The sequence below is a fragment of the Oncorhynchus mykiss genome, chromosome 17 (genome assembly GCF_013265735.2).
Source record: "Oncorhynchus mykiss isolate Arlee chromosome 17, USDA_OmykA_1.1, whole genome shotgun sequence".
Taxonomy (NCBI): Eukaryota; Metazoa; Chordata; class Actinopteri; order Salmoniformes; family Salmonidae; genus Oncorhynchus; species Oncorhynchus mykiss.
In genome coordinates this window covers 85,323,637-85,342,694 of record NC_048581.1, presented here as the reverse complement: position 1 = coordinate 85,342,694, position 19,058 = coordinate 85,323,637, and the positions used below count along the sequence as shown (strand labels likewise).

The 19,058-nt window shown below is 42.9% G+C and overlaps 1 protein-coding gene and 2 long non-coding RNA genes across 5 annotated transcripts in view; 2 read left to right on the top strand and 1 right to left on the bottom strand.

The window, feature by feature from the left end:
- The first annotated feature begins 28 nt into the window (after window positions 1-28).
- shmt2 (serine hydroxymethyltransferase 2 (mitochondrial)) overlaps window positions 29-19,058 on the top strand; it is a 42,361-nt gene continuing 23,331 nt past the window's right edge. For both annotated transcript variants that reach the window (XM_036950835.1, XM_036950834.1), the window contains exon 1: window positions 29-187. In XM_036950835.1, the coding sequence (XP_036806730.1) occupies window positions 155-187 (33 nt within the window). In that variant the 5' untranslated portion in view covers window positions 29-154. The remainder of the gene's footprint in view (window positions 188-19,058) is intronic.
- On the bottom strand, window positions 12,925-15,433 carry LOC118940506. Its single transcript, XR_005037098.1, has 3 exons — window positions 15,336-15,433; window positions 15,099-15,141; window positions 12,925-14,068 (listed from the first exon to the last, which is right to left on the bottom strand). It is a non-coding gene; the product is annotated as an uncharacterized LOC118940506 (long non-coding RNA).
- LOC118940505 lies at window positions 15,983-17,542 on the top strand. 2 transcript variants are annotated; one of them, XR_005037096.1, is made up of 2 exons: window positions 15,983-16,124; window positions 16,213-17,542. It is a non-coding gene; the product is annotated as an uncharacterized LOC118940505 (long non-coding RNA). The 2 variants fall into 2 exon arrangements; XR_005037095.1 differs by having other exon boundaries at window positions 15,984-16,124; window positions 16,259-17,542.

Sequence of the window (19,058 nt, the reverse complement as noted above, 5' to 3'; positions counted from 1 at the left end):
CCAGACACCCTGTCGGCGATGTAAAAATGCAAAGTGCAAGCATCCGCCTCTTCCACTGACTGATCAACTTCAAAACAGCCTTTTCTAAGCGTGACCCTTTTAGAGAGTGAGGTGGTTAGATTGACCGTTGTTGTGCTTCTGAAATCGTACAAATATGCTGTCGTTGACGTTGAGGCAAATCGCACGGGTGAGTGACTACTTATTAATTTCGCCAACGTTACTCGATGATACATCTCGCTAGCTTCAAATCAAATTACAGCAAAATAGCATGCAATGACCAGCCAGGTGGCTAGCTAAAGCAGCCACGTTTGCAGCTGTATATTATTATTATAATAGCTAGCTATCTGGTTAGCTTAAAGGCTACTGAACAGTGTAGCTGGATTGGTATGGTGCAGGTACAACTAGTTAGCGACGTAGCTAAGCTAATTACCCACATTAATGTTATCTGACATGACTGGCTGGTTAACTACTGTAGTTAGCTAGGCTATACTCCTGAGAGACCACACACACACACACACACAATGTTGTCTGTTTAATGGTTGTGTACACGCGTTTAAATGTGTTTCCATGGTTTGTGATCATAGGAAAATGAGATGGTCCCAACATGTGTTTTTAGTAAGAGATCAACTTTCACTATCTCCCTCCCAGAGTCCCACGCTTACTTTGCACCACTCTGCACCACTGGGGACAAAGATGCCAGGTAGCTTGGCCAGTTTCCCACGTGTTTGGTTTGACATTAGGAACTAACTGTAACCTTGAGTGATTGATTACCCCTCTAATGTAAGTAACTGTCTGTAATATAGTTAACCCTAGTTACGCGTAGTTACACGGTATGGATAGTAAACTCGTCAGATGTAAACACTTAGCCTCACATGGTTACTGTTTAACTGGTGAGTGATGCAACAATCTAGCTGGTTTCATCATTTCAGCTGGTTGGCAAATTATACTGCTACTTTTCTAGCTACATTCATGTAGTTTTGGACTTGGAAGAAAATATTTCTTATTTTAAGCTGGGAAGATTTTTTTTTTAAAAAACAAACATTTTTAAACATATAGTCCTATTTGAATGTATGAACAATTTGAACTGATGTGAATATGTTTCACGATTTGACAGTAGTTGATTGATAAAATGTTTGTGGACTTTGATGACTACAATGTTTGGGATCCTTTCAGAGGGAGTTTGTATTGCACAAACGTTCTTTACAAACTTCAAGCATTTTCCTAGACAGGGCAGTATCTGAAAGCTCAAAGTGCAAAAAATACAGCTTTTCTGCAAGAACAGTCGACAAATATTAACCCTTCTCAAGGTAGTACTTTTACAGTTGGCACATAGTCTACCTGTTAATTACACCAGTCAGCTATTAAGGAACCTAATAGCTTGATGTTTATTATGTAAGTATCAAGATAGTATTTCCGTCTGCATGGGGCTAATACATCACTGTCACAACACTTTCAATGGCCAGTCTACGTATTCACCTTCTCTCACTCTCCAAACAAACATGCAACAGGTTTGTGTATCAGAGGCAAAGCTATTGATCTGTTAGCATCCAGCATTGGAGCCTAGACATATCACATTTTGTGAGTCTAAAAGCTTGTGCTATACATATGTTTTTTTTGTGTGTAAATTATGTACATGATGGTTATCCTAATCTCAGTACCTAGATCCAAATAGAGGTTGTCATGAGAGACTGTAGGCTACGTGATGGGTTAGGGAGGCCATTTCACACTGAGCGAGCCGAACACCCGTGAAGTGGCAACCTTCTCAACGTGGACTAAACAAGGTCGTGAGAATCTGTTGTGCAGACAAACTAATGTAGGGCAGTCTTTGGGTTAATGTTTCCTATTAAGATGACTGAATGGTTTGCATGCTTCTCCTATTGTGCTAATCAGTTAGGAATGCATCCTAATGCAATTTCAAAGATCTCACGAGTTGCAGTCTGTATGGTGGCGTGCACTCATGTAGAAATAAGGAGGTGGCCTTAATCACTTTACTGAGGTTTTTAGGTCCAAGGCCTATCATCTCTGAACTACTTACTGTCTGTAATCATATATCTGCCTCCTGGGCTTTCATTTTGCAGGAGTAGCTGTTTTAACTTCAGTAAAGTAGGCCTACCACAAAGTAGTGAATTAGTTATGCATATGTGGCACTTGAGGAAGACTTGTCTTGAAGTTTAAATGCAATTCAAAACTGCTCACAGCAGATGTGTTGTTTGTTGTTGTTAAATCAGTGAAATTGCCATATAGTCTAGACATGGCTAGTTTCAACAAGTTTAGGACTGTAGCTAGGAGTCTGGCCTGTCTGCATTGTTTCTTCATGGCTATACTGTCACTTTCTTATCAATCTGCATCTATAAAGAGCCCCTTGTACTATTGAACCTTTTATTTGACCTTTATTTAACCAGGCAAGTCAGTTAAGAACAAATTCTTATTTACAATGAAGGCCTAGGAACAGTGGGTTAACTGCCTTGTTCAGGGGCAGAACGACAGATTTTTAACCTTGTCAGCTCGGGGATTCGACCTAGCAACCTTTCAGTTACTAGTCCAACGCTCTAACCACTAGGCTACCTGCCGCTACATCCTATAACTCTGAGTCCACCGTTTTGACTGGGTTCATATTATTGCCTTCGGAGGAGCCGAAGCTCAAAGCTCGGCGTCGGCCAATGAGCTCAGTGGTCTGTGCACACACCCCTGACCTGTAGCCTCTGTGCACACCCCTCTGTCTCCACTCAAGGCCACTGCAAGGGGGTGAGCTGGAGTTAAGACAAGAGCACAAGCTGAGTACCGCGTAGCCACATGTACAGTCTGTATTAGACTGTAGTTATTTTGAGGATCGTGGTTTTCATTGCGTTTGGAATGGGCTGGATTTTAAAATCTGTGGTTGTTTTTAGAATCCTTGACTTGCTTGTTGGCTTTAATTGGATATAGCCTACATGTGTTAAGCTTTCCATTTGAATATGAAGTATGAACTTACGAGTGAATGTTAGAGGTCTTACCTTATTAGCTCTGGGGGGGGGGGGGGGTGGCACAGCCGAGGGGGGCTCCCGAGTGGCACAGCGGTCTAAGGCACTACATCTCAGCGCTAGAGGCGTCACTACAGACCCTGGTTTGATTCCATGTTGTATCACAATCGGCCGTGATTTGGAGTCCCATAGTGCGGCGCAAAATTGGCCCAGCGTCGTCTGGGGTTTGGCCGGGGTAGGCCGTCATTGTAAATAAGAATTTGTTCTTAACTGACTTGCCTAGTTAAATAAAGGCCAAATAAATAATGGCATTTTAAATAAAATAAAATAAATTAAAAAAAACATTTTACTTGAGCAAAGACTGTTCCTCAGTGAGACAGGAATGTCAGAATTCCAATCTGGTATCTAGGGAAGCAGGCACTCACTTTCCGCTGAGCCCTAACCTGAAGTTCTGTGTTAGGCTTCAGTGACTGAAAAACACTGCCTTACCAGTATGGTTTCTACATATTTGAGCCATAATGTGTGAGGAAAAGCCAGTAGTCATCTCACTATTTTCTGAAGGCGTTCTAATACAATACAATGCCCTGAAACCACCAGATACGCAACACGAGTGTTTCATTGTGATGGCCTTTATTTCTCTTTTTGAAGTGCTTAGGCAGTTTTTCTGATGTGTTTTCTGAAGAGGCAAAGTGATTGGTTGAGATCTGTATTTATTAAACAACTTTAAAGCAAGTTGTTTAAAAAGGCATTGGCAAGAATTCTGTGTCGCTGCCAATCAACCAGCACCTGATTTCTTAAAAATAATAGCCTCTCTAAAACTCACCAATGACAAACTAGCATTAACATCACTGTTACTTACGTTTGAAAAACAGAAGTGTTTGCACAGATGCCTACAAGTTAAGCAGCAGACAGGATCCAGTTTGTCTAGCCTAGGCCTACATGTAAACATTGGATGTAGAGAAGGCAACACATTTGTTCCTTGAGCTGCCCTCTCAACTGTCAGTGGCCTATAACAAGGGGTTAATGTTATCGTCGTTGTGAAGTTTTGGAGGCTTTCTACCGCTAGACTGAAGCCCCGTTGATTGTTCCTGTGACGCCCTGCCTCGTCACACGCTGGCTGTATCCAGCCAGACGTCAACCCACTTCACCCTGGCCGGTTTTCTCCTTTTTTTTCCTCCATTGGTTCTGTCCGCCTTGGCATCCCAGCTGAATCAGGGGGCAATTTGTAACGGCAGTTCTCCTATTAGTCAGTGACGGGAAGAGAGGCAGCGGCTGTTCTCCTGACTGATACTTCTGCCCTGTTTTACACCCCTGTCTTGCCCTTGTCTCCTTCTTTTCTCTGTCACCCGTGGTTACAAGGCTGATTGTAGTTTCACACCAGGCCTGATGGACAGCAGTCATCTGGAAAATGGACTCCTCTTCAACGACCCAGAGGAAGATGACAAGAAATAATCAGTTAAAATGGAATGATAGATGGAATTTTTTTTTCTTTGTTTCTTTTAGCAGCCAAAAAGGATAGTAGCAGGCTGGGCGTAGAGGCCGGTCAGACAGGAAATGACAAACCAGTGCATCCTCAACCTCAGGACAGTGTGTGACGCCTCAGTACCTCCCTACTAGAACATAGTAGACAACATGCTGATCTCATGTACCCTTGTCATCACTACTAGTTTCTCATCCCGTTCACCTTCAAAAGACATTCATCTGTTGTCTAAATATAGCGCTGCCAACAACAGTGACAGATCTGGTCCTTAGCATCTACACATCCTCTCACTACTTCTCTAGGATCAATTAATCATGCTGTTTTTTAATTAATACAGTGTAATGATGTGGGGTGGGGGGGGTGCAGCAGGCAGAGCAGGCCTCGGGAAGGAGAAGTGTGATCTGTTTGTTTAGAGGAGATTGCTGCCCAGGCTAGACGGAGGTGGGAGTAGGGCTGGGCGATTTATATAGTGTTTTTTTATTTTTTTATATATATTTGAGTTTGTTTCAGCACGTTATGGAAAATGCCGGAAGAATCAAGGTTCTGTTATAATGTTGTAACATTTTACAAATGCAGCATCTCACTGTCTCTTCTCTGTCAGCCCAATGTCCAATCATGTCCCAGTTGCGTGACAACACGTGCACAGAGGTTATCCACCAATCCCAACCCTAGACAGCCTTTCACAAATTGTAACCCCGCCGGAGAAGTGTAGCGCTGGTAAGAGTTCCACCAACATGGAAAGTGAGGACGCCAGCTCAGCCTCTCGTGAGGACGCCCGGCTCAGCCTCTCGTGAGGACGACGCCCGGCTCAGCCTCTCGTGAGGACGACGCCCGGCTCAGCCTCTCGTGAGGACGACGCCCGGCTCAGCCTCTCGTGAGGACGACGCCCGGCTCAGCCTCTCGTGAGGACGACGCCCGGCTCAGCCTCTCGTGAGGACGACGCCCGGCTCAGCCTCTCGTGAGGACGACGCCCGGCTCAGCCTCTCGTGAGGACGACGCCCGGCTCAGCCTCTCGTGAGGACGACGCCCGGCTCAGCCTCTCGTGAGGACGACGCCCGGCTCAGCCTCTCGTGAGGACGACGCCCGGCTCAGCCTCTCGTGAGGACGACGCCCGGCTCAGCCTCTCGTGAGGACGACGCCCGGCTCAGCCTCTCGTGAGGATGAAATCACCCCCAAAAAGGGCAGCAATGTGTTTTCAGTAGTATGGAAGTGGTTGGGGTTTAAGAGGTCTGATGTTTTCAGTAGTATGGAAGTGGTTGGGGTTTAAGAGGTCTGATGTTTTCAGTAGTATGGAAGTGGTTGGGGTTTAAGAGGTCTGATGTTTTCAGTAGTATGGAAGTGGTTGGGGTTTAAGAGGTCTGATGTTTTCAGTAGTATGGAAGTGGTTGGGGTTTAAGAGGTCTGATGTTTTCAGTAGTATGGAAGTGGTTGGGGTTTAAGAGGTCTGATGTTTTCAGTAGTATGGAAGTGGTTGGGGTTTAAGAGGTCTGATGTTCAGCAAACGAATGTACTGTGCAAAATGTATCGAGAGACGATTGCTATGAAAAGCAGCAGCAGCACAACCAAGAAGAAGAAGTTTGCGGTGGAAGGAGCTCTATTACATAGTGAAATATATGGTCCCGATCTTTACAGTAGAAAAGCTGGGCTTTAAAAAGCTGCTAGGTACAGTTGACCGCAAATATCAGCTGCCAAGCCGCAAGTATTTCACGGAAGAAGCCCTGCCGCGATTATACACTGCTACCCGCGAAAGAGTCGAGCAGAGAAGCTGGCTAGTGTTTATTTTTCCACCACAGCCAATCTATGGTCGAGCAGAACTTCAGAGCCATACCTACGTTTGACAGTCCACTACATAAATGAATCGTGGAAGATGATCATACGGGTGAAGTAATAGCCCAGGGTCTGAGGCTCTCTGGCATCGTGGAAGATGATCATACGGGTGAAGTAATAGCCAAGGGTCTGAGGCTCTCTGGCATCGTGGAAGATGAGTGAAGACCGACAGGTGTGCATGACAACTGACAGCGGGAGCAACATGGTAACAGCATAGCGCTTGATCAACTGGACCCGCCTGCAGTGCTTTGGGCTTCACCTTGCCATCGGTAAGTGTGACGTTGGATCATTTTAAAGTGCATTCTAAAAAGTTGTGTTCAGGCCAGCTGTAGGTTGTGTTAGTAGTTGTCCTTTTACCAATCCAATAGCAAATAACCACAGGCTGTTTTTAGTTTATAACAAACTCAATTTAATACATTTTCAGTCAAAATGATTACACATTCAAACCGCTTGTGGTGTAACATTCCTAAACAATAGAATAGACGTGTGGGTGGGAGGGGGAGATGGGGTGGCGTTGGTTTGACAGGTCAACTGAATACTGTACTTGTCACATTTATTTAAAATGCTGCCGTTCTTAGAATCCTTTCTTCATTCTTTTCAGAGACTGGTGTGAAAGACCCACGAGTTCACTGTGCCTTTGGGTTGTGCAAGAAGGTGGTCAGCACCTTTCCCTTCAGCTGGAACAAGAGGCGAGACTTGTCTGGAGCACAGGCTGAGCTCAAGTCTACCAGCTCACCACTACCCAACCATGTGGGGGTCAAGACAGAAAATGATAGAACAAATCCTGGATCAAGAAAAGGCCATAGCCTGGGTCCTGGTCTCAGAAGAAAAGCAGGCACCTGGTGTCCAACTGTCAGGATATCAATGTGTTGGAGTCAGTAAACAAAGCCATAGGCCCACTACAGGAATTCACTGACGTGCTGTCTGGGGAGAACTACGTTAGCGTCTCCTACCTCAAGCCTGTAAAAAAAACTGTTCAACCGCAGCCTCCTGCAGCCAGAGGAAGGTCACGCTCGCAAAGAAAATCAGGAGTGCCCCCACTACAGTATCTCAACTATAAGTACGAAGACCCTGCCACAGTTGGAACACCTTGATATGTCCTCGCTGGTGGATCCCCGGGTTCAGGACCACATGTATAGCAGATGACGACAAGATTGAGAGCATCAAACAAACATCTGTTTTTAGAGCGGAGGTCTCTGCTAGCTGAGTAAAGCACACGTCACCCTGGGCACAACTGTGCGCCACAGAAAGTGAACCGGTGTCTAAGAAAGGCAAGAAAACACTGGCAAAGCTTTTTCAAGACGACGGCACTGTCTGGCCCAGAGTCAGAGGAGGACGACATCAAAACTGAGTTGTCGAGTTACTTGTTGTCAGTTATTTTAGACCCCTGACACAAAGACCCACGTGAGTGGTGAAGGCTCCATGAGGTCTACATCTCAAGACTGAGTAAGCTTGCTAAAAAAAAGTACCAGTGTATTCCTGCTACAACTGCCCCTTCGGAGAGGGTCTTTAGCACAGCTGGGAACATTGTGACATGTCACAGGGCCTAAAGCCAGAGTCAGTAGACGGGCATGTGTTCCTCGCCAGGGCCTAAAGCCAGAGTCAGTAGACGGGCGTGTGTTCCTCTCCAGGGCCTAAAGCCAGAGTCAGTAGACGGGCGTGTGTTCCTCTCCAGGGCCTAAAGCCAGAGTCAGTAGACGGGCGTGTGTTCCTCTCCAGGGCCTAAAGCCAGAGTCAGTAGACGGGCATGTGTTCCTCGCCAGGGCCTAAAGCCAGAGTCAGTAGACGGGCGTGTGTTCCTCTCCAGGGCCTAAAGCCAGAGTCAGTAGACGGGCGTGTGTTCCTCGCCAGGGCCTAAAGCCAGAGTCAGTAGACGGGCGTGTGTTCCTCGCCAGGGCCTAAAGCCAGAGTCAGTAGACGGGCGTGTGTTCCTCGCCAGGGCCTAAAGCCAGAGTCAGTAGACGGGCGTGTGTTCCTCTCCAGGGCCTAAAGCCAGAGTCAGTAGACGGGCGTGTGTTCCTCTCCAGGGCCTAAAGCCAGAGTCAGTAGACGGGCATGTGTTCCTCGCCAGGGCCTAAAGCCAGAGTCAGTAGACGGGCGTGTGTTCCTCTCCAGGGCCTAAAGCCAGAGTCAGTAGACGGGCGTGTGTTCCTCGCCAGGGCCTAAAGCCAGAGTCAGTAGACGGGCGTGTGTTCCTCGCCAGGGCCTAAAGCCAGAGTCAGTAGACGGGCGTGTGTTCCTCGCCAGGGCCTAAAGCCAGAGTCAGTAGACGGGCGTGTGTTCCTCGCCAGAAACTCGTGAAGAACAAGTAAAGGACAAAATTTTATAATTTGATTTATTATTGTGCAAGTTCTTATTGTTCTTATTATTCTTAAGTTCTTATTCTTAATTCTTATTTTTTTTGTTTTTATGTATTTGCATACAATGATGACAGCCTGGCACGCAGTGTTGCTCATTTGTTTTGCAGAAATAGGCCTTGAGGCATTGTGTATATATATTTTTTACAATTTTTATAAAGAAAATTCAATGAAGAATTATGTCTTGGCCTTTTGTTATTTGTTCAGAGAAATTGAGGTTGTGAATTGTCCAAATCTGTGAAAAAAAATGTAGATATTACTATAAGGCTATATCGCCCAGCCCTGGTGGGAGGGGGACAGAGGAGTCTGCTTCCCAGGCCAGCCCTGGGTGGGAGGGGGACAGAGGAGAGCTTGATGGAGTGCGTGTGTAAGGAGCTAATAAAAAGGATGCAGTGCCACTGTTTAGCATCCTACAGTGACACCAGTGCAGAAAGGAGGGGATGCCCTCAGCGCAGACAGATGGACACCTCCGTCTGCTCTCTGCTGTAAGCAAGGCTGTGTGGGTGTATGTGCCAGCGTGTGGGCAGACAGCAAAGGACGGGTCCCGTCAGTACTTAATGACCCGTGTGATTTCTGTGTGTGTGGAACGTGTCCCCTGAGGGAGCAGGCGGGTGGACCTGAGCTGTCTCCCTAGGACTCCTCACCCCCCCTCTCCCTCGGGTGGACCTTAGCTGTCTTCCTCCTCACACACTCGGAGTGGCCCGCAGGCTGACAGAAGGCCAGGAGAGTTGGGTTTCACCATCACCCATTTAATGTGCCAACCTGGGAGGAGAGGATGGGGCCCTAGATATTCCTCCTCATCAGCACCACAGGAGCTAGCTCCAGGGGAAATAACTGCAGGCCTGCCAGGCAGCTCCTGGAAGATCTAGTACATGTTTATTTTTTATTTTAGAGGAAGCAGCCACAGCAGCTCATGAAGGTGAACGATCTGTGATAAAGATTTAATGTTGTAGGCTAATATATGTGCGTAAATAACCTGTCATTAGAATGAACGTGTTCCTATGTTCTGGAGATAGTTGTGTGAAAAATGGCCTGTGGTATTTATGACTTTGCAGTGTGCAGAATAATCTGTGACCTATTTTTCAAAGCATGAATTCTACTTGTTTTGACAAATATTTTCTCTTTCAGAAGTGCAGTGTTTAAAATAAAATAACACACACACACACACACCAGACAGTATATAACCCGTACAGTCATCCTGGTCACCATCATTTGTGTTAATTGGATTTTAATAGCACTGTTAAAGTGAAGTTACACATCACCCTGCAGTACACCGGAGACTGGCTCGGTAGGGGGTCTGGGTAAATAGAAGACCATCATTAGGCCAGTCCTGCTGTTTAATAAAAGGTGATGAGCTATTTAATTTGCATGCACCCCCCCCCCCCCCCCTCCTCAACACAGCACTTTTGTAGTTTCACGGAGCTAGGGCCTCTGTTTTAGACAGTTATTCTCTTCTCACCATTGTCATGCCATACTACCGTCAGGTCGGTGTTGTACTTTAACCAAATTATCTGAGACTAGGTTTGGAAAATCTGACAAGCACAAACAACATAATCTTAGTGTGTCAATCCTATCCCTATTGTAACAGCCGTGCAGAGAGTAAACTGAGGGCTAAGGGAGAACTGACTAACCTGCCCAGAACATGAGCCAGCCTTTATTTAACCAGGAAGTTCCATTGAGGTCAGAAGCCCTCCGTTCCAAGGGGGCTAATAGAAACAGGGTAAATGTGTGGAAAGGGGAAAGCTGAAACTGTGTACCCACACTGTCCTGCAGCTAGCTGTGTGGAGAACTAGTCAGGCAGAGAACTAGGCATGGTGCTAGCTGAGATTAGATAAGAGGAAGTGCTGTGTAGAGGTCCTGCTGTTTCTGCTCTGTGCTGGCTCTTCAAAGCAGCTAGCTAGCTCCCTTCCCTAAGTACAGCTGATAGAGGCATACAACCATGCTGATTATTATCACTCAAACACCAAGCTAACTCTAAATTATATTAGTTACACATTGGAGTGCATAAGTGAGAGATGTCTGTTAAAAATAGAAAATGTTATGTCTGCCTTCATGTGTCTAGATGTATTAATCGTTAAAAAAGAGACATTGACAACAAAGTAGGCTACTGTATGATTTGAAATACATAGGCCTATCTTCTGAAACCGTTCTGGTTATGTAGTACGTGTCTCTGACACTTCTACTGTAGGTCCAACACTGTCTTATACAGTCTTAACAGCTAAGATATGTGGTTAGTAAACAGCCGAGAGCTAGAGATTTAAGAACCGCCGACTACGCCAAGAGTTGCAATTTTTTCTTTTCTATAATGACCTTGGTCAAGACATAACAAAACACCATTTGGATACTTTGACTCTGCTCCTCAGTGACTGCTAGCAGCAGCAGCACCATGGAAGCATAGGCTTTGCGAACATTGCTTGGATAGCTATTTTCTACGAGGGAGAACTGCCCCAATGGAATCTCATGATTTAATAGCATAAATTCTAACGGCATGAAGTAAATGGACCGTCGTGGTGCCTCTGGGTCTCCCTCTAGTCTCCCTCCCAATGAGTCAGACGGCATACATCCTCACTACAGACTAGATCTGATCTATCAAGTGCAGATTGAGCTAAAGCAAAAAGCATTTTTTTGTTGTTGTTGACTTCTGTAAATAACAGTCATGGAAGCCTGGGACCTGAATAAAACTGAACAGCCACATCCAAGGGATATAGTAGCTAGAACCTTGTCATCGCAGATCTGGTTGGACAAAAAAGCCTGACTGGCCTGATTGTTTCCCTCCGTGTTCATCATGCTCTACTGTAGGTGTCAGGGTGCCATGTTGTGTAGAACAGCATAGAACATGGTGTATCCCAAAGAGATCAAATTAAAATGTCAGCTATTGTAATTTCTAGAAACATTTGAAATAGAGTTTTGATTAATCCGTTACAGTGCCTTCAGGAAGTATTCACACCTTGACGTTTTCCACATTTTGTTGTTAGACTTTTTTTTTTTTTTTTGGTTAAATGGACTGAATAAAATGTATCCCCCATTTACAGAAAATGCGCCATAATGACAAAGTGAAAACATGTGTTTTGACATTTCTTTGCTATTTAATTTTTTTTTGTAGTGAAATACAGAAATATCTGAAGTATTCACACCCCTGAGTCAATAGTTTGTAAAAGCACCCTTTGGCAGCAAAACAGCTGTGTCTTTCTGGGTAAGTCAAGACCTTTGCACACCTGGATTGTGCAACTTTAAAAAGTTATTTTCAAATATCTTCAAGCTCTGTCTAATTGTTTGTCAGTTATTGCTAGACAACCATTTTCAGGTCTTGCCAAGGAATTTCAAGTCAAAACTGTACTTTGGCCACTCAGGGACATTCATTGCCTCCATGGTAAGCAACTCCTGTGTGGATTTGGCCTTGTGTTTTAGGTTATTGTCCTGCTGAAAGGTGAATTCATCTCCCGGTGTCTGGTGGAAAGCAGACTGAACCAGAATTTCCTCTAGGACTTTTGCCTGTGCCTAGCGCCATTCCGTTTCTTTTTTTATCCTGGAAAAATTCCCCAGTCCTTAACGATTACAAGCAATACCCATAACATGATACAGCCACCACTATGCTAGAAACTATGGAGAGTGGTACTCAGTAATGTGTTGTATTGGATTTGCCACAAACATAACACTATTCAGGTCAAAAAGTTTGCTTTGTTTTTCAGTATTACTTTAGTGCCTTGTTGCAAACAGGATGTATGTTTAGGATTTGTTTTAAATTCCTTACAGGATTCTTTTCACTCTGTCAGTTAGGTTAGTATTGTGGATTAACTGCAATGTTGATCCATCCTCTGTTTTCTCCTATCACAGCGATTAAACTCAAACTGTTTTAAAGTCACCATTGGCTTTATGGTGAAATCCCTGAGCAGTTTCCTTCCTCTCCTGCAACTGAGTTAGGAAAGACACCTGTATCTTTGTAGTGACTGGGTGTATTGACAGTGTAATTAATAACTTCACCATGCTCAAAGGGATGTTCAATGTCTGCTTTTTAATTTAAAAAAATTACCAATAGGTAGAATTGGTAATCTACCAATAGGTGCCCTCTGGTGCATTGGTAAAACTCCCTGGTCTTTGTGGTTGAATCTGTTTGAAATTCACTGCTTGACTGAGGGACCTTACAATTATCTGTATGTGTGGGGAACAGGGATGAGGTAGTCATTCAAAAATCATGTTAGAGAGAATAAAGTAGACGGCACGCGTCAAAATGATTGATTGATGACCTTACGTCATTTTGACCTTTGCGTGTCCGAATATGTGCCCCCTCCCCGTCCCCCTGTTCCCGTGGTCACGTGTTATTTTGTGTTATTTCAGATCTCTATGTCATCCTTTGAAGTAGTCCAGTTGATGGATGTCTAGGGGCCTGGTTGAACTGTGGTTGTTGTGTTTGAACTTTTGGACCTGGTATGACCCCCCAGTTTTATTGCCCTTATGTTTGTTATCTATGGAGCAGGAATGTGTGTCTGTATGTGTGTGTGTGTGTTAGAAACAAGGTCCCTTGGCATTGTGTCCATTTCAGGCTTTAAACAACAATTAAACAGCCATCTAAATAATGTTTCTCAGCCTAGTTTCCTATTTAGTTATCTTTATATGTACAGGCACAGAGCTTCAAGATGGCTCCAGCCTAAGGATTTTCAGTGCATGTACACCTGGGGAGATTAGAACCCCAAAGAAAAGATCCTAAAGGTAATTTCAGGTTTATCATGACAGCCACTTTATGAAAGGCCTTTACTTATGGCTAAACAGCTTCTGCACAGCTTATTAATTAAGGCTGTGGGATGAAATGAGGTGTTTCTAGGAGGGCTTAAACAAATCTACAGTGAAACAAACATGTACACTTTACACACATATTTATTGACTTTTAAAAATACCACAGTAACATGACCGAATTTGTGCAAATGCGACGAAATCTGCTAGTGGATATTAAATGTACAACAGTAGTATTAGGTAACAAGCAATACGTGTTAAACATGTGGCACAGGCAATCATGACAGCCTCTTTATGAAAGGCCTTTAATTAGGTGTTTCTAGGAGGGCTTAAACAAATCTACAGTGAAACAAACATATACACTTTACACACATATTTACTGACATTTAAAAAGACCACAGTAACATGACCGAATTTGTGCAAATGCGACGAAATCTGCTAGTGGATATTAAATGTACAACAGTAGTATTAGGTAACAAGCAATACGTGTGGCACAGGCAATCATGACAGACTCTTTATGAAAGGCCTTTAACTATGGCTAAACAGTTTTCTACACATCTTATTCATTAATGATGTGGGCATACCCAGGATTTACAGGCAGGAACGGTTGATCTACACATGGAGGGAAAACTTACGGAGTTTTGATGGAGCGGACAAGCGTCTTTGAGTTGATGAATTTGAAATGGATAATGGTCGTGGCTAACCGGACCATCTATCTGTAAGAAATAGTAAACATTTTGGAATTATAACATGTGTTAAAATGTATGTACTAAATATTATGAATTAAATCACTGGTTTTAAAAATGTATCTCACGATTTAACGATAGGGGAAGAGGTAATTTCATATTTCGGCCAACACATCAAGAGCTAACAGGGGTGAGTGGGGATTCATAGTACAACAGGAGGCTTCGGTAACCTGCAATACGTGTTAAATATGTTTTACATACATCCACGACTGAATGGTTTCACAAACTACATTTAAAGGTTTTGTCAGAAAGCTGTAACAGGCCTCATTCACCAGTCTAGAGATGAACCTAGAGACACCAAAAACATCGCCGCTTAGAGCAGCTTGGAGATTATTACCCATGTAAGGGGGGAGCAAAAGAGTGGATTTAACCAACTCTGTACAAACCCCGACACGTGGTATGATAACTCTGACGCGTACGTCTAATGATTATTGTAGATGTTTACAACTGAGGGAGTTGACAGTAGGTCAATGAGATGTATAAAGGCAAATTGACATAACGGACCTCAAAGACCAACAGCCTACTTTATAATATAGAATGCAGGGGTGTGTACTGAACATGTAACCATTATAAAACAAAACATGTCTCGAAACACCTCCTAGTTAGGGACAGAACGCGGAGCATATACTTTAACACTATGTTACCACAGCTTTAGCGCAAACCCACAGCCCCGAATATTTAGCTGCCAGGACAGATTAAAAAAGAGATGTGAATAAGTGAATCCCACCTAATAGATATTTCTGAAGGCTACTGGACATAGGTGATTGGGAAGCGACTGTTAGACGTAGATTCTCAGAAGCAATTTATAGTATTTCCTACAATGGTATGTTATAAAGTTTGTAATAATGTACAACTGTAGGCCTCCAATGTTTTTACATAAAAACACTAATGATGCATGTTTAAATAATAGTACAATTTGTTAATTAATTCTAACATGTCTTTAAAAAGTTAGTACTATATATTTTGGTATTAAATCAATGGTTTTAAAAAAGTATCTCACCCTTTAACGAAGGGAAAATGTCCTTTCCAGCCATCAACCCGGTCTGTCACGAAGAAAAAAGACACAGAAAATCCGGGTGCATGCGTGAGTGTGCAGGCCTCCAATGTTTTTACATAAAACACGCGTGATGCATGTTTAAATATTATTCAAATGTTGTTACTTAATTCAAACATGTCTTAAAGGTTGTACGAAATATTTTGGAATTCAATAAAAGGAGTTTTAAAAACGGTATCTCACCCGTAACTATGTGAAACGGTATTTCACATCTTCAGCCAACTCTGTCGCGAAGAAAAAGACATTGAAAATCAGGGTGCGTGCATGAGTGTGCGTGTGACGGAGCAGCAGGAGTGTGTGTGTGCGTTTCAAAAAACAAAGGGTTTGTTTGTGTGGGTTCAACATGGGGTCCCATCTGTAGAGAATCGTTTGAAATTCAAAGTTTGAACTATCCAGCATATGACATGTCAAGGTATCGGCCGACCGCCCGGGGTTAAACCTGGATATCTAATCAACGCCCCCCAGGACCCCCCAAACAAAACGCATGACAGAACGGCTCTTTGAATTCACAGCCTTTTGGTCTAAAGCAAACATACAGTTAGTTGGTTGCATACAGGCTATCTCTCGAAACTCATTCCGTACTTTAACAAGTTAGGGACAGAACGTCTATTTTTAACACGTTTAGCACGGCTTTAGCGCAAACCCAAAGGCCCGAATATTTAACTGCCAGGACAGATAGCATAGTCTGTAAAGCCCTCCTAATGGATATTTCTGAAGGCTACTGGACATAAGTGATTGGGAAGCGACTGTTAGACGTAGATTCTCAGAAGCAAACGGCGCCCTGTCCTTTACGTAGCCCTTCACGATCACACATTTTTAGGCGTAAGTCCAAATAATCACATACCCAAGAATATTTATATATTAAAAAAAGAAAAGTGTGCACTCTGAACGACGTCGTAAGACAACAGGCAGCAGTCCCAGGACAGATAACAGAGTATGTGAAGCCCTCCTAATGGATATTTCGGGAGCTGAGTAAGTGAAAAATGTATTTTAAGTTTTGTTTGAATATTATCGGGATATTATTGTAATATTAAACACGCGTTATTTGTGTTTTAAACAGGGGGGACAACGATTTTTTATTTTTTTTTTTTTGTATTTTATTTTAGGTATGATGGACATCGGACACATAGGGTGACTTGGATGCATTAGGGACTCTGAACGATATCGGAGGAACCGATGAAACAGACAGTATTCGGTCTTTTTGTATGAAACGTTTTTCCAAACACTCCAAGAACAGAGAATTTAAACGTCCCGACAACAACCCAGGGAACCACCACCCCCACACAACATAGTCCAGACCCCAACAACAAAAGCACAACGGTGGCCCAAGTGCATTGCGCAGAATCACCAGAGGTATTAATTCTAGGCATTTACATGTATGTTTTTAAAAATGAAGACTATTTATACAATGAAACAATGTTTTTTTATTCACACTGTTTGTAAACAATAACTTTTGCCCTCTTAGGGTCTACTTGACCTGCTTATTGATTAGAAAGTATGATTAGAAACCAAGGCTGTGGAATATATTCGCTCTCACAGGCTATGAAAAAGACAAAAGCTAGGACATTGACTCCGGAGTGTTGAACTTATGCCCACTCTACAACAACCCCGGTTGTTATATGACCCCTGAGGATCATCTACGAACGTTGGAACATCTACAACTATTGAAGATGCAAAAAGGGGTTTTCAGAAACACATTTGGTTTACAGATATGTATTATTATAAAAATAATATAACATTATTATCATAATCTAAAACACTTTAAAGGATCTCTAATTCAAACATGCAAGGATATATATATATATATATATGATACGATTAACCACTTTAAAACTGTTGCTGCAATATCACTTCTCAATGTGTGTACATTTCAAGGTTTCAACAACAATAAACAAACCAGCTCAATAATGTTTCTCAGACTTACAAACTGTTGAGTTTTCCTAGTTAGTAAAGAAACAACCACTAAGCCAAAACCCCAAAAGTTGTAATATAATCTGTATACAAGTCATTCTATACAGAAAACAGGTACATTTTGATTGATCAAGAATTCCCAATAGGTTTGTGTCACGCCCTGACCATAGTTTGCTATGTATGTTTATAGGTTTTGTTTGGTATGGGTGTGATATGAGTGGGCATTCTATGATGTATGTCTAGTTTGTCTTTTTTCAGTGTTTGGCCGGATATTGTTTTCAATCAGAGGCCTGTGTTAGTCGTTGTCTCTGATTGGGAACCATATTTAGGTAGCCTGTGTTGTCATTGTTGGGTGATTGTCTATGTTAGGTGCTTGTGTCAGCACATTGGGTATATAGCGTCACGGTCGTTGTTCATTTATTGGCTTGTTCAGTTTACTTTGTGTTTTCGTCATCCATTAAAACGATGCATTCACACCACGCAGCGCTTTGGTCCGCTTCTTATTACCCATGAAGCTCGTGACAGCATGATCTGATCCACAACCCTATTACGACAGCATATAATGCACAGTCATATGCAAAAACCATAAAACTCTGACAAGAAAACAATGAAAACCTTAACACGACTACACGCAATGCCATTATTTTAGTTAACAGCCACCCAGGGTTGAGTTTGGTACTTTTTCTTTGTACAAGCACCATGCCTCCAAGGGCTGACAACCGTATTCACAATGAGAAATATAGTCTAATAAAACAAATGTCTGCATAATGAAAGACATGAAAACTGTAGCCAACAATGTATTTCCATCTGTTTTAAACGTGGATATTGTCAGTAAGGTCACGGAGACTAACAACAGACAATAGTTATTGTGGGAGGTTTAGGGTTAAAATATATGGGAACGATCAGGAATGTTAGAGATTTGGTCACTGGGGCGATTTTGAAAGAGGGAGATTAGAACCACAAAGTAATAGGGGGGTAAGAGATCCTAAAGGTAATTTCATATTTCGGTCAAAACATCAAGACATACATCCACGACTGAATGGTTTCACAAACACCCTTTAAAGGTTTTGTAAGAAAGTTGTAACAGGCCTCATTCACCAGTCTAGAGCTGAACATAAAGACACCAAAAACATCAACGTTTAGAACAGCTTGGAGATTATTACCCATGTAAGGGGGGCGCAAAGAGCTGATTTACCTCTACGGTCAAAGGCATCTATAGTTTTTAATGAAGTGGTCGCTGCATTCATTTAGATGCTTTCAACATACTCTAGAACCAGTAAGAACATAGATTGAATGATAGGCTTTGTGCTATTGAGTAAGAGGCCTGACCCATTTCTAAGTAAGAAGCCACGCTTTTTATATTCAGCTTCTGAATTAACTAACTCATAAATATGTTTTTAAGGCAGCTTAACGTATATACTAGTACAACATACTAGGTACAGTGCCTTGCGAAAGTATTCGGCCCCTTGAACTTTGCGACCTTTTGCCACATTTCAGGCTTCAAACATAAAGATATAAAACTGTATTTTTTTTTTTTTTTTGTGAAGAATCAACAACAGGTGGGACACAATCATGAAGTGGAACGACATTTATTGGATATTTCAAACTTTTTTAACAAATCAAAAACTGAAAAATAGGGCGTGCAAAATTATTCAGCCCCTTTACTTTCAGTGCAGCAAACTCTCTCCAGAAGTTCAGTGAGGATCTCTGAATGATCCAATGTTGACCTAAATGACTAATGAGGATAAATACAATCCACATGTGGGTAATCAAGTCTCTGTATAAATGCACCTGCACTGTGATAGTCTCAGAGGTCCGTTAAAAGCTCAGAGAGCATCATGACGAACAAGGAACACACCAGGCAGGTCCGAGATACTGTTGTGAAGAAGTTTAAAGCCGGATTTGGATACAAAAAAATTTCCCAAGCTTTAAACATCCCAAGGAGCACTGTGCAAGCGATAATATTGAAATGGAAGGAGTATCAGACCAATGCAA